At 29.6% G+C, this 21141-nt stretch overlaps 4 protein-coding genes across 5 annotated transcripts; 1 reads left to right on the top strand and 3 right to left on the bottom strand.

Annotated features, from left to right (window-relative positions):
* Positions 1-1672: 1672 nt before the first annotated feature.
* ANR2 (anthocyanidin reductase 2) lies at positions 1673-4309 on the bottom strand. Its single transcript, NM_001256143.1, has 6 exons — positions 4180-4309; positions 3489-3655; positions 3141-3341; positions 2540-2699; positions 2213-2426; positions 1673-1817 (listed from the first exon to the last, which is right to left on the bottom strand). The coding sequence occupies exons 1-6, from the start codon at positions 4307-4309 to the stop codon at positions 1673-1675; spliced, it is 1017 nt and encodes a 338-aa protein (NP_001243072.1).
* Positions 4310-7728: 3419 nt separating this feature from the next.
* On the bottom strand, positions 7729-10395 carry LOC100527515 (uncharacterized). Of its 2 annotated transcripts, none has more exons than XM_026129373.2 (2): positions 10002-10199; positions 7729-8262 (listed from the first exon to the last, which is right to left on the bottom strand). In XM_026129373.2, exon 2 carries the CDS (start codon positions 8220-8222, stop codon positions 7926-7928), a length of 297 nt encoding a protein of 98 aa, XP_025985158.1. In that variant the 5' UTR covers positions 8223-8262; positions 10002-10199; the 3' UTR covers positions 7729-7925.
* A 1259-nt stretch (positions 10396-11654) lies between these two features.
* Positions 11655-14308, bottom strand: LOC100805668 (protein HEAT-STRESS-ASSOCIATED 32). Its single transcript, XM_003530951.5, has 5 exons — positions 13956-14308; positions 13471-13662; positions 13145-13355; positions 12170-12393; positions 11655-11938 (listed from the first exon to the last, which is right to left on the bottom strand). Exons 1-5 carry the CDS (start codon positions 14076-14078, stop codon positions 11828-11830), a joined length of 861 nt encoding a protein of 286 aa, XP_003530999.1. The 5' UTR covers positions 14079-14308; the 3' UTR covers positions 11655-11827.
* A 3778-nt stretch (positions 14309-18086) lies between these two features.
* LOC100817613 (uncharacterized) lies at positions 18087-19726 on the top strand. The gene is made up of 3 exons (XM_003532527.5): positions 18087-18202; positions 18303-18508; positions 19265-19726. The coding sequence occupies exons 1-3, from the start codon at positions 18104-18106 to the stop codon at positions 19479-19481; spliced, it is 522 nt and encodes a 173-aa protein (XP_003532575.1). The 5' UTR covers positions 18087-18103; the 3' UTR covers positions 19482-19726.
* The last annotated feature ends 1415 nt before the right edge of the window (positions 19727-21141 follow it).

A 21141-nucleotide genomic window follows, 5' to 3' on the forward strand; every position in this document is an offset into this window, starting at 1 on the left:
ATTTTATTTTATAAAATAAAATATTTATTTTAAATTTTCTTAAGATTTTATTTTAATGAGTCAACTGGTCTATTACGTTTGTTTTAATAACTATAGGTTGAATACAATGATCATATTTTTGTTTGCTGCACAAGGTGATCTATCTCTCTCTCTCTCTCTATATATATATATATTTCTTGTTCTCTAAAAAAGAACAACACAAGCACATAACTCCTTTCTCCCAAATATCTTCTTTTTCTTTTCCTATAAAAACTTATTTTTTAGAGCAAAAGCATTAGTGTTCACAAGTTTCGGGATTCTTTTGCTGCACACGTCGGTCGAAACCAACTGGTTGTCGTATCTTAGGAGAGGGATCATTTTGCTACACACGGTCAAAATCAACTAGTGCTTCAACCCAGGCTAAATAATTATTTTTCTTATTTATTTTTTCCTTATATTTATTGTATGATATAGTCATGTGGTGTTAATTAAAATTATTTTGCTATTAATATTTTTTTATTTAATTCAAGACTTTGCATTCTCTTCTCATTTATTTCTTTTCTTTTATTTTAATTTTTTTCAACATTTTCTTCACAATTAAACATGTCAGACTGAATTAAAATTTTGCACCTCATCTACACCGTCTATCTAACATTCAATCGCACAACAGAATCACGTATGAATAGGAAAATAAATGGAGATAATCTAGAAATATCATTATTATTATTGTCTAAGAGCTAATTACAAAAGAGAAGAAATTGGCCACATTAAAATTAACTTCTGGGAAGGTCCATTTAATATCCAAAAATTATTCGATAACAAAAGTAGGACAAGTGAGAAATGTTGAAGTAAACAAAAAAATTTAGATAGAGTCATATCTAAATGTTGGCTAAGTAAGCGTGAGTAATTATGAACCCGTGAACCATCCACATGGGAGTGGTGAAGGAAGGACCACAATATATGAGATTTTCCTGCCCTTGAAAGAAGAAGTAGAAAAAAAAGAAGAAATATACACTTAAAAAAATCCTTTTGTAATGAATCATTTATTAAGAAAAATAAATAAACTTAACACAAACCCGAAAAAGATATAATAATAACCTCCAGATCATCTACCATTATACATACAAATAATAAATTAAATGACTTTTCAATGGTATTTGTTACTCAAAAAGAAAAAGACCAATAACTATTGGTACACCTGGTGACCCAACTAATTAGTCAAATGAGGATTATTTCCTATGAATATCATGATGAAGAAGAAAAAAAGACATGAAGAGTCATTTAATTTATGTATGTTTACTATTCCATGACAATAATGTTCAATTAATCCTTTTTTTTATTACCACCATGTCTTATTTCATGGACAAGCTACTCCGGTCAAAGAAATTTTGGGTAATGGTTATTCTCTGAAATAATAAATAAACTGTTGCATCGTAGTCCTCCACTTCCAAAGATATATGTGAACCTCAAATGAAATTATGAAGATTTTCGTGAAAGGTTCTTTCTCTTTTTCTAGCAAGAATAAATAAAAAAAGTAACAATTTTACAAAATTAATCTTGTATTAAATCTTGTTTGTTATGCAAATTGCTAATGTTAGAAGTATAAATAGAAAAAACAATTAAAATTAATTTTTACTTCGAGCACACACTTATTATGACATGAATTCTATAACAAGTGCAAGAACATCGAAGTTTAGTTGAGCAGGGCCCCCTCACTCCTTAAGTACTCCACACTCTGGTTAATAATTTCTTCAATGCCATACTTGAAACTGAACCCTTCTTTGATAAGCTTCTCTGAAGAGATGACTAACTTTGCCTTGGAGGGGATATCATGGAATCTGCATTTATAGAATGGTACTTGGCTTCAATAGAATGTAAGACATGTTTCTACTATTTGAGAAGGGGAAGCTATTAACAACTTTATCAAGGCATCAAAATAAAAGAGCATTATGAAGTAATTTTCAAGCCAAATCATAACCACACAATGAAGTTTCTTCACAAATTCATGCCCATAAAATTGGACTGCATAAAAGATTCCATAATCTTGCACAAGTACTTTAATCAAGGGGGTGACCTTATTGGTTAAAAGTTAAAACTAACAATTGAAAAGAATTTCTAAGACAAAAAAGATATTGTCTGCTATGTGAACCTTCAAAAATCAAAATTTTCTAAAACTTTAAAAGAGTTTCTACATTATAAAATTTTCACACCAAATTTAAGGTTAGAGGCTTACTCAGTTGGAATTTCATATCGAGGGTATCTTTCGCTAAGAAACTTTGCAAGCTCAGGAACACTAGTATTGTGAGCACAGACAATGTATCGACCAGAAGCTGATTCTTTCTCTGCCACAAATATATGTGCTCGGCAAATATCCTCAACATGAGTGATAGATATTGAACCTGACAGCAATTGCATCTCTCTCAAAGACTTAATGTAGAAATCATTCCCTGCAAGGTACCAACAAAAATTCCATCAAAACATTCATGAGTCAATTTGTATAGTGCTTAAAAATGTGGCAAGGTAAAAGTATTAAATTCATTGGATATGGTAGTTTGTGAACCTTTCATTAGGGACGCAGCCAACACAACACTGAATGGGATGTCTGCAGTGATAGAAGGACCAGCAGTGAGGGAAGGTATCACAGTGATGAGATCAATGTGATTTTCTTCAGCAAATTTCCATGCAGCCTTCTCTGCTAGTGTTTTGGAGGCAGGATATCCCTACACATATATATACATGAACTTTACTTTCATAATATAAGTCTTTTTTGTTAAAAAATTGTTTTTTAAACAATTTCATATTACTCAACAATCAATTTCTCATCCAAAATATACCAAGTTTTGAAAATTATTTTAAAAACAAGTGTTATAAAAACCAAAAGACAGAAACAATCAGAAGATGTTTTCTCATCCTCTTATTTTGTTTTCTTCAAGTGTTCTGTTCAGGTATTCAAGAGGCAAACTTTTAGAAAATAGAAATATGCTTAGGGGACAAACATTTTCAAATGTGCTTAGGTGACAAACAAATTTTACAAAACCAAAAACTGTTGTTAAGTAAACAATCAAGGCCTTGATCTTTTTCAGTTAGGAATGACACTGAATGATGGAGTGCATTGTGAAGGGTCATTGCAGAAAACCAGCTTAAGTTTTTTTATTACTTACCCATCCATGTGGCTTTGCAGTGGTCAAGTACTCCACATCAGTCCAATTGCTTTCATCCATAACATGACCTTTTCCATTGAGTTGGTTAATAGTTACAGCATCAGTTGAAGATGTCAAGATGACTCGTTTGACTTCTTTCGTTTGAGCACATGTTTTCAGCACATTCAATACGCCGCTGATTGCTGGCTTGATCATGTCATTCTGAATAATAGTTTGCAGAAGCATTTTTGGATTAATTTTTTCATCAACTCACACAGAAGCATCCAATTTAGTGAGAGAAAAAAAATCTAAAATCTTCCAATTTAGTGAAATTTTTTAGAATGCAGGATCAGGGTTTAATTAATATACCTCAGGATCTTCAGAACCAAAGTTCATAGGTGTAGCAAATTGGAATACAAGTTCACAGCCTGATATAGGGGCTTCAAAATCTCCTTCAACTGTCAAATCTGCTCTAAATATTTTCAATTCGCCCAGATTTTTCAGTACCAAAAGGTGAGCTATTTTATTGATACTACCTGCAGTAAATGAAATTTTTGTTAACAGAAATATCTTAGTAGGACTCTCTAATCTCTAGTCTTCAATGAAACTCCAAAGGGAAATAGGACTAGTACTTGTTTGATCTAAGCTAAACCAACAAATGTGCCCTAATTTTTTTTTCTAGTAGTGTAAAATAGTAATAAAAAAAAATTGACCGTCGTTTAAACTATAACAAATTTCTTTCACAATGACACAATTTTACTTTGTTGGACATTTTTTGCAGTGATGTTACAACGACTTACGTTAACAGAGTTTGAAGATAATTGACAGTAGGAATCAAAATCGTTGAATTTACTTGTTTGTGAACTAAATCTTACTCCATAAAGTGTGATTAAGTATAGGGACCAAACTAATAATTAAATCTTACACCTATTATTCTTTTGGTTTCTTTTTATTATTAATAACGTTTTAGAACTTCTTGTAAAATCTGAATTATCGCCATAAAATATAAATGGTTTATATACAAGAAGTGGAGAATAGTAAAAGAGAGAGAGAGAGGAACCTAAATCTCTAACAGTGGTATTAACAGCATAACCCTTCTGAAGCAACTGCTTGATCAACAAAGAAGCAATAAATCCACTGCCACCGATCACACAAGCCTGCTTCTTTCCGATTTGCTTGATATTGGCCATGTTTACACACTCACTTCAATCAAAGGAGGGGAAATTGTACTATGAATGACACTTTTGTATAAAGTAGTGGTTCACTCAAAATTGATCGTAGTTGTAACCGAGACATGCATATATAGAAATCCTAAGATAAAATAAGATATTAGGTACGTACTATTTGAATTCAAGGAAATCTTAAAGATGATACATTTATCTAATTCTTAAGATAAAATAAGATATCTACGCGTTCAAAATTTATGTAAATCCTAAACCAAGATATTTACCTAAATTCTAAGATAACAAAAGATATAATTTTCTTTTTTTGATGAAATCAAAAGATATAATTTAAGTAAATTAAAAAATTACGTATCTACTATTTGATAACTGAATTAGGTCAACATCTAATAACTTTAATGTAATTAGTATAAAAAATAACTTTAATGTAATTGAGTTGATTTGATGAGGTGAGAGACAGAGTTGCTTTGCTTCTTAAAAGGAATGGTTTTGTTATTTGAACACAGTATACCTGGTATACCCGTAGAATATTTAAACTGGGGATAAGCACTTTTTAATTCAATTTGTCCTATTACTATTTTCTTTTTAAATAAGTTTTTGTGTTCCCTTCAACAACCCAAAATATGAATATCTATATAATAATTAATAACTATATTAAATGATGTTTTTATATTATTAAAAATTAATTGGTTTAATTATGTTTTTAAGTTTCCGAATCACATAATATATTATTGGATCTACATCACGTTAGTCTTTTTTTATCTTAACAAAATTTTGAGTTGGGTAGGAACAAAAATAGATAGGCCCAACCTATCTCATGTCACCACTATCAATAATATTATTAAGTTATGGATATTATGTAATATTGTTTAATAGTATATTATAGGTTAAAATATAATTTTTATCTTTTTTATAAAATTTGTGATTTTAGTTTTCTATTTTTTAATTGAAACATTTTATTCTTTATTTTTAAAAAATTCATGATTTTAATCTTTTTATTTTTTAGTTGAGACATGTATCCACACACTTTTAAAATATTTAGGATTTTAATCTCTTTGGTCAATTTCAAATTTATTGGCTATATACTTTTTTAATAAATTAAGCTTATTAGCTATTAAATAACTATTTAAATGGAATTGAATGTGGAGCACTCTTTGAGCTAAATAGCTATTTTAATTTAAATATATAGAAGATTTTCTTATCTTTTTTTTATGCAGTATACTTTTTCATTTATCAAACTCCAGTATTAACAATTTTACATTTTTCAAGTTAAACTAACTAAATTATACCTCCTTGACCGCCATCATGTGCGACAAAGAGAAAATCATCAATTAAGGAGGCTTAATTATAAATTTTATTACTCAATTTTATTAGTTTTTTTTCACGAATTTTTATCACCAAAACCTTATCATTTTATGAATTTTCAACCCACAAATTTATACCATTCAACGTTCATCATTTTGTGAAATTTTATCACTCAAATTTTTAACTTTTATGCATTCTATCATTAAATTGATAACAAAATGATGTTTTGTTTTTTCTCTAACTTTTTTTTTTTGACACATCATCCCGGTAGTAAATGTGTCAAAATTGAAAATTTGAGTGATAAAATTTATAAAAAAGAAACTTGAATGACAAAATATAAATTAATGAAGATTAAATAATAAAATTCACAATTAAGCCGATAAACAACCACCCAACTCTTAGGAGTCCCAGTGCCCCTCATTTTGCCAAACTATCCGCAATGAAATTATCTTCCCTCAAAGTATGCAATCACAACATAAAAAAAAATAAAAATACTGCAATCTCTATCTTTGTAAAAATCTGATTTTCCAACAAAATTACCTTCCCTCCTTGATATACTTTCTCATTTATACGGATGCTTTGGAATTTTTTAAATTGAAAAATCAAACAAGGCCCAAGAAAAAAAACAACTAAAAAGCAAAACAATATCTCCTAATAAAATCCAAGTCTACCATTACTTCTTACCTAAATTATTTTACTTTTTAGAAAAATCAAAATTTCCAAAACAAATAAAAAATGAGGTGAGCATGATGCATGCAATCCGTAACCCTGTAAGTTAAATATTTAGAACATAACACCTAATCAAATTGAATTAAAAGACGAAATTCAACCATTTAAAAAATGATTAAAACATAATTTTGATTTTCAATTTTTTTAAATTTGTAATTTTAATCTCTCAATTTTTAATTGAGATATTTTGTTTTCTATTTTTCAAAAATTCACTATTTTAGTTCTCTCTTTTTTAATTGAGACATTCCACTTTTTTAAAATTTACAATTTTAATTCTTCTAGTCAATTTCAAACTTGTTGATTATATACTTATTTTGATAAATTAAGCTTATTAGAAATTTAATAATTAAAAAAACATTTTTTTTTAATAAACAAGAACATGTCAATCAATATTTATATAGTTTATTTAAAATTGATGACTAAAATTGTAAATTTGATAAGAGTAATAAACGAAATGTCTCAATTAAAAAATCAGAAACTAAAATCAACAACTTCTTAAACATAAGGATAAAATATTTTAATTAAAAAATGAAAAGACTAAAAACAAAAATTTAAAAAAAAAATAGAAGAAAAAAATTATATTTAAGCCTTTAAAAATTAAAGGAATAAATGGAACTTAGAGGAATAAAACATTGATATAACCAAAAAAATTATATGTACCTAACAGACTAAACGAATTTGGATTTTGTTCTTCATAGTTAATCTCCCTATGCGTAGAACAACTGCAAAATTATAGCGTGACTAAAAACAAGTAAATTTTTAGTAATGAAAGTAGCAAATATAGACAAGTAAATTACGTGCATTTCCCAATTCACTAGGTAGACATTTAATTTTTGAGAAACAATGGTATAAACAACAAAGATTAATAGTAATATGCATAAACAAGTTAAAAGATAACAATTGATAAAGTAATCATTAACGTGAAACTAAATCAAAACATGCCACTAACCAAATAAAATCGATAACTAGTTAACTACTGATGTTCATCTTCACTTGATTTCTCAAAGTCTCTAGGGAGTTGATGGCAAACTTTCTCTGTACATGACAGAATGTAGTATATCAGATGCGTCCATGTTCGTGAAGCTCGAGCAGCTTGCCTTTGTGATTAAGTCTCACTAATCTACAGTAAATTCTTTTTTCTTGTAATAATTCACACACATGATGCATAAGCTAATTTTCATATTTAAAATAATTTAAATCACAGAATTATTGGGAAATGGTTTTTATATTACCTAACCGGCACTAAGTTATACGTGAGCATCATTCTCCCAACTCATTGTGCAAGTTAACCAATGTCCTCTGGTTTGCAACAACGAAAATGATCCTTCATGAAAAGGTCCATATTTAAAAATGAACCAAACGTATTTCACAAATGAGAAATCTGAAGTTTTGAATTAACCATCAACAGGATGCTCACTGATCTTATATTAGACCCCAGAAAGCAGCCCCCAAATGAGCATTCAAGAAATTGCTTTCTACATACATTGTACATTTTGGCTCACAAATACTAAGATAAACAGTATGGATAAATAGTACATATTATACTAAAGGAAAAGATAAAAAAACTCTCCGGCACAACTTGAATTGGAAATCATAAATGTCTCAGACCTTTCAGTTTACTCTTGGCTTCAGAATCCATAACATGCTCCATATGACAGGAATCTCTCAGAGATCCACTCAACCCAGAGCAGGAGTCATTGGCTGCGAATGTAACTGCAAAATATAGATAAATGGTACAGAGGACAGTTAGTAGAGCAAGAGCAGATAAGAGGAAGCAGTGTCTCTTGACGAGTGTTGACCAACTTCCCAGTTCATGCCTTGCAAACTGCCTACTGAAAGATGGTGACTTCAGACAAGGAGAAGACGACAAAATGGAGTCGAGAACCATGGCTTCTACAATGACTTACTCGGGACTAGAATGCCTGAATCTGTACAACATATCTAACATTAGCAAGAGTTTGACGAAATTCAATGCACAATAGCAGCAACAACAACAATAATAGCCTTATCCTATTAGGTGAGATCTGTTACATGAATCACCAGCCATGAGATTAGAATATAAAGTTTATATCGTGGGGGGCTAGAAGTAGCAGATATTTTGCAAATATTAATATATATAAGGGACGCATCAAGTGAAAAGCATAAAAATCAGACGCATCAAGGAGCTACTACCAGATAACCATCCATGGAGATGTATGATTTAGATTTAAGATCATTCCATTCACGCTCTTACCTAATATTCTCCCTATATGTCTAGATAAAAATCAGAGTCACATTAAATGCAGAACCTAAGAGGAAATTCAGAATGTAGTGAAAAGTCTTCCCTCAAACAAAAGGCAGTTTTTTTCTCATCTTACTCCTCAATTTCAATAAGGAATAACTAAATGCTAATTCATCATCAAGATGGAAACAGCTCAGAAGTAAATAAAGCCATAAGTTGACACTCATTTCATCAGACACAGAAAGCAAGTGGCAAAATTGCAAAACCTAAATGTTTCTCTGGCGAATTTATATTCAATCCTTAATCAAAACTCCAAAACATGATGGTGAAAGCAGTCTACTCAATCCCATGTAGGACCTAGAAAAAATCTGATGGGAAGGCATAAATTATCATAGATTAAATAAATATCCTTGGCAAAATATTAATTAGCAAACAGACTCTCTACAAAAAAAAGCATTCAGAATTCCACTACACTACAGAGGCTGGTAGAGAATCAAAACACAACTAAAAGAGAAAACTCAGCATTAAACCAATGCAACCCCTAAAGACATCAAGAACACAAGTTTTTAATCAAATGTAATGACCAATGAGAAACTTAGAAGTGAGAATAACTTTTCTTCCTCATATACAAGAGGAGATACGAGAACATCACAAGCGGTTCATTTTGTATAAATCAATAGAAAACCAATATTTTTTATTACAAAAACATTCAAAATATTGGTGGTATAGCATATCCACAAGGAGAAATGCTAGAAACACACTCCTTCAAACACACTCTCTTGTTGGCTGAAATTTATTGAAAATGATAAAAATTGGTGGGTCTAACATCATATTTAATGAGTCTCTCTCCTGATTTAGTTTTCAATAAATTTTAACCAATTAGGGAGAGTGTGTTTGAAAGAGTGTGCTAAAAGTGTGTTCCTGACACTCCTCTATTCACAAGACACGAACTTTTGGCACTCCTGAGTTCATTAAAATACAGCTAGTAGACACATTTAACCATTGCTATTGGTAGTATAGCAATGCCAAAAATGAACATCAAGATGCTTGAATCCACATTTAACCATCTTCGACAAATCCCAACATTATTTTCCTGGTATTTCAACAATATTTTTTATCCTAAACCTGGTGCAACAGCCACAATTGCAATAACATGTTAAAAAATCAAATTAACATTCAACAAAATCAAGATACACAAAACAAGGGAAAAAAAACATGAAACAAAATGCCTCATCCTGGTAACATTCCTCAGCATAGTAGATTCAACACAACCTCACCCACTCCCAGAATTACCTTGTTGATAATTCCTAATCACATTAACCCCATTGATCCAATCTAAAGTAACACATACCCCAATCAAACAAGACAACACCCAATTATGCAAAATGCACACAACATGCTCAGAAAATTAAAATGGTGAAGACCATATTGAAAATTAAGCTTTACCTGGTAGAACAGAGCACCTAAACCAAAATAATTTGTTTGGGTAAAATCAATTATTCAAATGATCCAATACCCGTAGGGGAAAAAAGTGTTTTTTCCCCGTTGGTAATGCATAAACAACAAGATAGAAAGGCTTAATAATAAGACACAGCGGGCGGAAAAATCTGCACATAAAAGCTAAGAATGAAGGATGAGAAGTTTATTGGAGTGAAGAAAAAAGCGTTACCTTTTGACTTCGAAGGTTGCGAAAAAGACTTCGAAGGTTGTGAAAAAGCGCGTGTTTCGTGAACAAGAGCGTTAAGGTTGTATTGTAATGTAAAAACCAGAGATGGGAAAGTGGAATGTGTTATTATTACTGGTGTCATGCCATGTGAGAGGAAGAAGAGGAACCATCCGTAACCATAACGATAAACGACTTTTTGGCTAAATAAACAAACTGGTAGTACAAAATAGGGAAAAATAAAATAAAAAATTAATTAAGCAACTTCTAATTTTAAATCAACCAATATAGGTATTTATATAGTTATTATGCATTTTAAATTTTTGTAGTTCTAAGCTTCCACAACTCACAGTATATTTTAAACTAAATTGTTAATAAATATAATTTTACAGAAATTTATGTTAAAGAAGTTTTTTCACACAAATCACCATCAATTCAAAAGCTGCTTTTATTCTTTCTAATGAGCGAGTCATTGATATGTTTGAAGATTTTCGTGGTTGTGGTCCCGTCCAAACTAGATCTACCTAATGAAATTGGATCAACGTAATTTAAAGCATTTAAGTTAGCGCATCTCGACAATAAATTAAAGGATGTTATTACTTAATATTTAATGGATCTGGCTAATCAGTGTAGCATTAATTAAAGAACTTAAAAATTAGATATTTAGTGTGTAAATCATAAAAAAAAAATCAAGATAGATGATATAATTTTTCATCTCTTAATAAAAAATATTTATACTTTGAATTCTTTAATCAATATTCTTAAACCACGAGTTAAAATCAACACAAATACATCTTGGTTTCCGATTGCTACAAATACAATATCTTGGTTAGTAGTTGTAAATACACTGGTTAGTAGAAGTTAATAATAATTTATTGACCTAGTACTCCATGTTTAACTGAAAATTTCTCTTAATACTAAAACTCTGTAATTTTATTAAAGAAAATCATAAATGTTAGCAGTATACATTCAACCGTATCTAATTGGTTTAACCCAAACTGTTGTAGCATCAAAAGTATAAAGTAAAAATTGTTGTCAGTTTCAACATATATTTAGAGTATTTATATGTTCTACCACTTTTTGTAATCCCCAAAGAAAAAGTATAAACTAAATTTTATATACAGATAATATATTAGAAGAAAAAATCACAATTGTGCTGTATTTGAACATAGTTTTTTCGTTAAAAAAAAACATTTTTAAATTTTATATTATTATTTGAGTAAAGGTTAACAAAAATATGTTTTTCAATTGACGAAAAAACAATTTACAAATTACGGTCCAAACACATCCACCAGCTCTGTCACGCTCAAAATTTTTGCGTTAAAAAAATACAAATAACACCGAAATTATTTTATCATTTTATGAGAAGTACAATATTAGATTAATTATTACATGAAGCGCAAATAAGAAAACACAAATTCAAGAAGGGAAATAAATTTCATGAAATATGTTTCATTTATTTCAGTCTCTCCATTTAAAATTTTCCAATCTTCAATCACTAAAGGAAATATGTAACACACTAACTGTAACACACATGGCAAACCTCAAGTCTTTGCATTATGCACAAACAAATCAACCCCACTTGGTGCTATACGAAAATTCCCTCACTTCAGAACAGGAAATCTGAAGCACCAAGGAAAGAAGCAAGATTTCTACCCAAGTTGCGCCCCCTGAGGCACTCCACATCCACCACGTTCGAATGATCAATAAAGAGGTTCACCTGAACATAACCAAACAATAATGTCAACAAAGCTGTAACATAGGTTTCTTATTCTTGGGGAAGTGGTTGGGAAAGAGTGAAGGGAGAAGGGAGAGATGGGGAGTTAAAATCCCCCCAAATGATATTTCTAACAAAACTAATAAACTAACATTTGCTAATAAAAAAAAGTTTCTTATTCTTGGTAAAAAGGAAAACTATGACAAGAATCAAATTATTTAGTAGAGCATTTACCTTTGGACCATATTGTTTGATGAACCACTCCGATATTCTCTGATTTGATGCTTCAAACATAGTCTTCTCAATACCAAGGCGCCCTATGATTTTGGCAATGATGTCTGCACGCATGTTATCAGCATGTTTGCTGACATCATCAGCATCAATCATTATCATGTCTGCACCTGCTTCCAGACATCTCTCAGCCCTTCTGATCAAGAGATTCACATCTTCTACCAATTCTGCGGGGAAAAATTAAAAAGGAATGGTAAACCAATATATTGTATTTGTGTTGATTCTACATTTTTCATTGGTGAATGGCAATCAACCTTCACTCCAAAGGATTAGATATACTATGTCTATATGTACTAGTGATTAGTGCCTGAGAATTTCATAAGCAGTAAGCACCATTCAAAACAGAAAATAGTAGCATCTAAAAATTTGTAATATGTCCAACATCAGTGTCTTCATATATATAGATACCTCATAGGATAGGTGTACTGAACCCCTATCCTCCCCCTCTAGCCATTTGATTCTGCATACATTCTCAGCAGATTTATATGAAGTAATAAAGGTGAAGGAATCCATAATAAACATCTCTTCTACATTCATCCATCTGATTGATCAATTTATCCAAATTGGATGTCATTGCATGCCATTTCATTGCGAACCAAGCTTCAATTGAAAACATTGCATTGTCATTCTCATTAAAAAAAGGAAAAAACCAAAATCTAAATAGCAGTACATTTTTAAACAATTATATATCATATCAGGCTTATCAATAACAGTGTAGTGAATCATCTTACTGCATTCACGAAAATTACATGAGCAAGTAGTATTGTCTGAAACAAAAGACATTTATTAAGATTATGTCACCTCACTTGTTATATATACTTTTTATTACTTCTTTTTTTCTAGTACAATGCAGATTCCAGAATATAGCATCTGCAACAATGCCTAAATATGCGAGAGATAAATATAAAATATCCTTACCAAATGATCTAGGTACAGGGGGAATATAAGCCCCATAAGCCCTGTCACCACCTTTGGGAATATCAGACTCATTAAACTTCACTTGAAAATGAGGCTTAGCTTTGAGACCACCACTTTTGACCAAGCGGACAAATCTCAAAAAGGTTTCTTCAGGAATCTCAAGCGATCCCACATTGAGCTCAATTGTGTCAAACCCCAACTGCTTGCATTCCTATGACAACAGGACAAAAAACCACGCAACCAAATCAGAAACCAAAATTCATCACAAAATAATAGTATTATAGTAGTACTAACATTAATATTGAATCAGGTGGGCAGAGAGAGACCTCTACATATTCCTTGAAACCTGATGGACTTTTGCTAATCATGTGCTCAGCCCAATCACCCGTGCTAACATACACGTCATGCTGATGGGCCATGTCAATGATTTGCTTGATAGTAGCCTTTGGCATCATGCTGTGAGAACCTCCAGAAAACTTTAACCCATCTACATAGTCTCCCATAGATTCAAAAATATCCTTCACAAAACATTCCAAACTAATTTGTTAAGTATCACATGTGTGATCCAGACTACTAAAGGAGTCTGGCTCAGTTAATCAAGCAGGTGCGCAAGTTGTTGTAAACTTTCTATATCTCTTTCTTTGATTCTTACCAATAAAAAAAAAAGTGTAAAATGTGTGATGCAGACTATATAATAATTTCTCAATTATCCAGCAATTAATTAAGATTAAGGATCATGTTGTAAAGATGATCCACCATGATAATCACTTAACTGTTAAGCTCAATCAAAACAGAGTGATGAAGAGAAAACCTGAAGAAGGTTGTGGGAGAAGAGAGTGCAGTGGGGGCTTTGAATCTCGGTGACGCCAAAATGACGAGGCTTGGCTGGGCGATCCTCATTCTCCTCGAAGCTCTTCCATCGGAACGCTGCCATGGTTAGTTACGAGACGAGAGGGGTATCGAATTATTCCGTTTCCTTTCTTTCTTTGGATTTTCCCTTACCTTTTCTATCTCCCAAACGTGAATGAATAGATAGAGAGAAAGAGAAGAATGAAGTTGTTTCTAGAAAACGCTGGAAATGCTTGCTGTAGTAGTTCGGTATTCCATCCAAGTGTTGCATTCACCACATTGCAACACTTGTTTACTTTTTTTAGTTAGTGTTCCAAAAATAAATTTATAAAATCTACTATGTTATCCTTAATAAATACATATAATATTTATTTTTTACCGCCTAAATACATAAAATAATTGCAATAAAAAATACATATACTAATTAACACTATAGAAATACATATTAATACAAAGTTTACATCTATAAATATAAATAATGAAAATTATCTAAGAAATGAAAATGTATAAAATTGTAAACTAGTTAAAGACTAAATTATATGTTTTATAATTTTTTTCATAATAATTGATAAAATAATTTATATAAATTTGTAATTACTCTTATTAAATATGTGTTTTCATCTTTAAAATATTTTAAATTGAACTTAAAGAATAGATTTTTAAAAAAATATTGATTTAAATTGATTTTCTGCACTGTATTTATTTTATCAATTTTAAGAAGGTTTAACTAGTTTTCACTGATTCTTAAAAAAATCATATTACTAAACTTGTTCTTTTTAATATAAAAATGCCTAGATATAGTAATATGGCTTTTTATGGTTAATAATTTGGTCAGTAGTTCCATTTCGATCAGGACCGATCTAATTATTTTTAAAAAAAAAATCAAAGATGATAATATGATTTTAAGGATTCATAATTTGGTAGTTCTTATTCGATTTGGACTGATTTAATTTAATTTTAAAACTTTTATTGAAATAATACATGCTATTAATTAGAAATTTTCACATCATAACAACTTATGATAAAAAAAAATTGTTAGGAAAAACAACTTTAAATAACCTCATGATAAATAAGTCCTCTCTTTATCACCTGGTTACGTACGCAGTAACATGATAATAATAATTAAATCAAGATTAAAAATAATAAATCATCAAAATTAAAATTACATTGCAACATAAAATATTTATCATAAATCTAAAATATAATTTATATGTTTAAAAATAATTATTATTTTAAGAAGGTTTAACTAGTTTTCACTAATTCTAAAAAAAATCATATTACTACAACTTGTTCTTTTTAATATAAAAATGACTAGATATAGTAATATGATTTTTTATGGTTAATAATTTGGTCACTAAAGTAGTTTCATTTCCATCAGAACTGATCTAATTTTTTTTAAAATTATAACTTGTTTCTTATAAAAAAAAAATTAAAGATAATAATATGATTTTAAGAATTAATAATTTGGTTACTAAAGTAGTTCTTATTCGGTCTGATTTAATTTAATTTTAAAACTTTTATTGAAACAATACATGCTATTAATTAGAAATTTTCACATCATACCAACTTATGATAAAAAAAAATTGTTAGGAAAAACAATCTTAAATAACCTCATGATAAATAAATCCTCTCTTTATCACTTGGTTACGTACGCAGTAACATGATAATAACAATTAAATCAAAATTAAAAATAATAAATTGCCAAAATTAAAATTATATTGCAACATAAAATATTTATCATAAATCTAAAATATAATTTATATTTAAAAATATTTATTTATTATAAATTATAAATTTTAGTTATAAAAATAAACATTTATTTTTGCATCACACAAGCTAAAATAATAGTAATAATGTAAAAAAAAAAAAAAAGTCAATAGAGTTGGGTCATTTCGTTAATAATAGCAAATAATATACACAGAGGCATCAATTATGTGCAATTTACTTCTGAACACTTTTTTTTTAACATTTTTTTTTTCTGAAGTGGAGTGAGGCAGGGAGCCCCTATTTTTGACAAATACTTCTGAACACTTGTGTAATTGCAAATTTAATCATTTATCATTTATAACTTTAAATTAAAATAATGAAAGATGGAGGAGATCCCTTTTTTTTGGGTGAATGGATCTTTGATCCTTGTAGAAATTTTTGATTTCTTGATAACTCAAAAGAGTAGGATCGAAAACATTAAGACTTTAGGCCCTCGGGCAATATTTTATGATTATGATTTTGTTGGGTGCCCAACGTTGGGACATCCAACAGATTTTCAAAATACATAAAATATTTTATAGGTATTTTTGATTATAGATAACAGGTTTTGTTTTTTTATTTTTGCAGTATTTTTTTTTTAATAAAATCTCACTTCCTTAGTGTAATTAGTTTTCATTAGTCTCCTATTTCGAGCGTTTGTTTGTTGTCTCTGACTCTGTACATGTGTTATTTATGAAATGAAGTTTGGTGGTGGTTTTTTCATCGTCGGAGAAAAAAAGGTGCATAATTTTTAAAAAAAAAACATACGGATTGTCAATTCGTATGGTTTGTACGAATTGCTGATCCGTATGGCCTTACGGATTGTTAATCCGTATGTTTCTTACAAATTGTTGATCCATAGGACTTTTTAAAAAAAATAAAATTGCAAATATATTTTTTTAATTTGTTTTGTAGTGTAATTTTTTTGTAATAGTTTTAACAATTTCATAAATATGGATTTCAAATTTTAAATTTTTTTTAAAAAAAAACTCATAGGAATTATTGATCCGTATGAGTTTAAAAACAATCATACGAATTGATGATCCGTATGAGTTATAAGGATTGTCGGATCAACAATCCGTATGAGTTTTTTTTAATTATTATTATTTTTTTAAAAAAAAGTTAAAAAAAAAAACTCATACGGATTGTCAATCTGTATGAGTCATATTCGTATTTAAAAAATGAGATTTTAACCCTTTCACCTGTGTTGATAGGTGTTCCAACAAAAAAACTAAGTATCCAAAGCAACTACCTTATAATTTTAGATTGTTAATGAGTCATATGGATCATCAATCCGTATTTATAAAAAATGATGAAAGATATTCTAATCCTTTCACCTGTATTAATAGATGTCCCAATAAAAATACTATGTGTTAAAAGCAACTATCTTATGAATTTAGATTGCTAACTAAGATGCGGTTGAACAGTAATTGCCGAAGAGCAGTGATATTCGTTGCGAAAGGAACACGAAATGTACAAATTAAAAACGCGGACAAATACTTTTAAAATAAATCTTAATTTAAAAATTTAAAAAGGGTTGAACAAGTCTGATATAAATAAATAAATAAAAAGTTCGAACAATTTCTCTGTTTCATCAGGAAATTTGTTTCGTAGTGTTAACATTTTGCTTGCCCAAATTGTGGGTAAATGCAATCAGTGCTAAAGCAATTATGATATAAAAAAAAATTATCCATAAATGTTAATATGTTAATTAAAAAATGTCAATTCAAACTTGCAATTTCTTTTCTCTCCTTCTTTCATCCTTAAATCTCATTTTTTTAATCCTTAAGTCAATTATATATCTTTATGATAAATACAGTTAAAGTCTTGAAAAGATCACTCAAAGCTAAACAATAGTGAGTATTCTTTCTTAATCTTTAGTTTGTTAAGAAATGTGAGGTAAAGAATGATTTATATCAAATCACTAAAAATTTGGGGCAGTAATTCGGTTGCATTTTGGCTACAATTCCTATGACCCAATAGCAGAAATAATAATGAAATTAAAAGTAGGGAGGCTCTTGAGCAATATATTGGTTCCCTTTAACACAACCATAATCCAAAGCCATGGTTGTGGCCTTTCCTTGGTGGTGAAACTCTGCTTTCCGTGCCCCTGATGGAAGGAATATTAGAAAGGGAAAGAAAAACGAAGAATAAAGTAAACTGTGAAGAGGAAAAACAGCTTTTAGCCATAGATCACAGCAAATTTTTCTCATGTATGATAATAATATGCAGCAAATTATACCTGGCTGAACCTTTTATTCTTATTCCTCCGTTAGCTCCACTATTAAAGTAAAGGAGTTATGAACAAGTTATCTAATTTAACAGCTTGGCCTTACTGTGTTGTTGCCTTTGAATTTTGTGATAATGGCCAAAAACTATGGGTTCCTTGTCTGCATTTTTGTCTTGGTCTTGGACATTGTAGCTGGCATACTTGGAATTCAAGCAGAAATGGCTCAAAACAAGGTACTCACTCTAATAAGACCAAAAATATGTATATACCTCAATCTTGGTCATGAGAACATTAATTAATGAGTCTTCTTTTCATGTTTTGGGATGAGAACAGGTTAAGGACTTGAAAGTGTGGGTACTTGAGTGTAGGGATCCAAGCTATGAAGCTTTCAAGCTAGGACTTGCTGCTTCCATTTGCTTGGTCTTTGCTCATGCAATTGCTCACTTGCTTGGTCGGTGCATTTGCATGCAATCCAAAGAAGAATGCCAAGGAGCCACAGCTAATGGGCGATTAGCAGTGGCTTTTCTCATTTTATCTTGGTAAGTGCTTTTCAACATGTGTTATTTCAGCTGATTGGTGCTTCAAATATACACATGTCATGTCATATGGTACCACAGGTTGCACTCACCTCCGATATTTTAATGTGTCATTATTTTGGTTAGGTTACCCATTCTCATAGATATTCAGATATATTCACCGGTGGTACTCAAAACTCCACTTACCCAGTAAAGAATAAAAGTTAGATATAATTCCTTCTGTACTTTTAGTATTATATTATAAGTAACTCTTAGATAACCATGTACCTAATACATCCAATTAAAAATTTATACATCATAAAATTTAATGATATGAAAAAAATTTATTGGATGTGCGGATGTACCAAGATGTGATGTGCTGTGTTGTTAGGTACCTGTCCATTTAAGAATTATTCTTATTTTCTAATTATGATTAACACCACTTAACCGGTTATCAAGAGGTAAAATTTCAAAATCAAGCAAAGTACCATATTCTAATATTATGGATGAAAAAAAATGATTAAAAAAAATCCATAATAACAAATCATGTTTTCGATTGAGATTAATTATTTTATAAAATTGGTGAATACTTGTAACCTATAATATGCTTAAAAACAATTATTTGTATATTACCCGAGGCCTTATCCTCTTCGATTTTCACATTAATCCATGTCAATACTCGTTGATTAATTCTATCAATTTGGCCTCATGTTGAACAAATCATCGCATAAAGAGAATAAAATTTGATGTGTTATGTCGTTGAATTGGTGTTCATTGCAGGATATTATTAGGGATTGCTTTCTCCTTGCTGATTTTTGGCTCCTTAGCCAACTCAAGATCAAGGGAATCGTGTGGGATATCAAATCGTCGGTTTCTATCCATTGGAGGGATTCTATGCTTCATACACGGGTTGTTCACCATTGGTTATTATGTTTCTGTAACTGCCACAAGAAGGGAAGAAAAGAGGCAAGGAAACTCCATTGTAGGCCACACTTAATCATCATTCACTTTGTTACCATGACTCAAAGATTAATTCTAAGACCAAGGATTTCAACTGCCATTAGATAAGAAATGTACAATTATTTACCTTTCTTTTTCTTTTCCTCTCATTCTCATTCACTTTTCACAAATTACATAACCTTTGGATATCTAGATGCACATGATTAATATTTATTTAGATAAATATTTTTAATATATATTATATTATAATTGAAATTTATAATAAATAAATATTATTGAATATATAAATTCATTTTGAATTTAAATTGAACCATTCAAATTATAATATAATTACTTTTAACCATCGACACATTATTTATTTATTTACTCAGTATTCTAAACTAGTAAACTCTAAGTCTCTAACATAACTTTAGGGTCTTTGGCATTAGCCATTACTAAATATTTAAAATTTGACTAACTGTTACTTTGATTTTTTTTATGTTCTAATATTTTCTTTTGGATGTTTTGTCTTTTATTTTAAAATTGACTAAAATATACAGAATTAAAAGTGATATTTAACCTTAAAATTTTATGATACCCTTTTGTTTTGCACTCTAGCAGTAACTTAGTAATTAGAACCGAGTCAAGCTACTTGTGCCCACACCCAGAAAAGGTGACATGACGTGGTCCACGGAATAGTTATTTTCCGGCAAGAAATGGATACCATATTCGTCCTGCGTCTTGTTGAAAGAAAAGAAAGGAAAGGGGATAAAAAAACAGGTTTTGAAATTTTAATTCTTGAAAAAAATATATTTCTAAAATTAAAATTTCCCTCTTTTTTTAACTTAAAAATTAATTTTTATATTGCATAGTATAAATGTTTATTTTTATTTAATTAAAATTTATAATAAATATTTTGAATACATAAATTATATTATAATTAAAATTTATAATATATACATTCCATTTAATATAAAAGTTATGTTTTAAATTTATAATAAATAATTTAAATTGTGATATAAATTTATTTTTATCATTCAAAATTCTTTCTTTTTTGTTATTTTTAAAAGAGCCGTTGAAATTGAAATTTGATAAAGAGTTAATAGTAGATTAAAAAACAATTAAGAAGACCAAATATACAAATAAAAATACAAATTATTTTAATGTAATTGAGCAAGAAAATTATAAAATTATACATCTTAAAATTTGTTGGCAATGTAAATAATTTACCAATTAATGATAAGTTATATATTTTTATTATTTTAATTTTAATAAATTACAAATCAATTAAGTGTTATTTTATTTTAGGTCTAAATATATTTTAAGTCATGGTACATGATAATTGTTATGCACACGTAATTTGAATATTTATATCACATGGTAATTATCTAATTTTCTCTCTCTTTTATTACTTATTTTGTGTTAAAACATTAAGAATATAGTTTCTGCTGAGTTTTTATCCGATAGATGCTAAAGTTAGTTAATTTATAATATTTTTAGTTGTATTTTGTATAGAGTTACACCACAAGAGGCTTGCAAGAGGGTTGAAGAACTAGAGGAGCACGCTCAATGTGCCAACAATCGCTTAGCATGAGGAGCCAACTTGGAAGTCAAGCTTAGCGCATCTTTAGCGGTTTAGCGCGCATTTGACAACTTAGCCTGCATCTGGCGGCTTAGCTTGCATATGGTGGTTTAGCCTGCATCTAGTGGCTTAACGC

Source organism: Glycine max, chromosome 8, assembly GCF_000004515.6.
Source record: "Glycine max cultivar Williams 82 chromosome 8, Glycine_max_v4.0, whole genome shotgun sequence".
NCBI classification, from domain to species: Eukaryota; Viridiplantae; Streptophyta; class Magnoliopsida; order Fabales; family Fabaceae; genus Glycine; species Glycine max.

What these genes read in the sequence shown, in the direction of transcription:
- ANR2 (NM_001256143.1), bottom strand. Translation starts at nt 4,309, where the DNA reads ATGGCCAATATCAAGCAAATCGGAAAGAAGCAGGCTTGTGTGATCGGT. An exon ending in TTGGTTCTGAAGATCCTGAG is followed by an intron (nt 3,342 to 3,488) that starts GTATATTAATTA and finishes ACTATTATTCAG; the next exon opens with AATGACATGATCAAGCCAGC. An exon ending in CTGCAAAGCCACATGGATGG is followed by an intron (nt 2,700 to 3,140) that starts GTAAGTAATAAA and finishes ATATATGTGTAG; the next exon opens with GGATATCCTGCCTCCAAAAC.
- LOC100527515 (XM_026129373.2), bottom strand. Translation starts at nt 8,222, where the DNA reads ATGGTTCTCGACTCCATTTTGTCGTCTTCTCCTTGTCTGAAGTCACCA.
- LOC100805668 (XM_003530951.5), bottom strand. Translation starts at nt 14,078, where the DNA reads ATGGCAGCGTTCCGATGGAAGAGCTTCGAGGAGAATGAGGATCGCCCA. An exon ending in GTTTCAAGGAATATGTAGAG is followed by an intron (nt 13,356 to 13,470) that starts GTCTCTCTCTGC and finishes CTGTTGTCATAG; the next exon opens with GAATGCAAGCAGTTGGGGTT. An exon ending in TCAAACAATATGGTCCAAAG is followed by an intron (nt 11,939 to 12,169) that starts GTAAATGCTCTA and finishes GGTTATGTTCAG; the next exon opens with GTGAACCTCTTTATTGATCA.
- LOC100817613 (XM_003532527.5), top strand. Translation starts at nt 18,104, where the DNA reads ATGGCCAAAAACTATGGGTTCCTTGTCTGCATTTTTGTCTTGGTCTTG. An exon ending in CAGAAATGGCTCAAAACAAG is followed by an intron (nt 18,203 to 18,302) that starts GTACTCACTCTA and finishes GGATGAGAACAG; the next exon opens with GTTAAGGACTTGAAAGTGTG. An exon ending in GCTTTTCTCATTTTATCTTG is followed by an intron (nt 18,509 to 19,264) that starts GTAAGTGCTTTT and finishes TGTTCATTGCAG; the next exon opens with GATATTATTAGGGATTGCTT.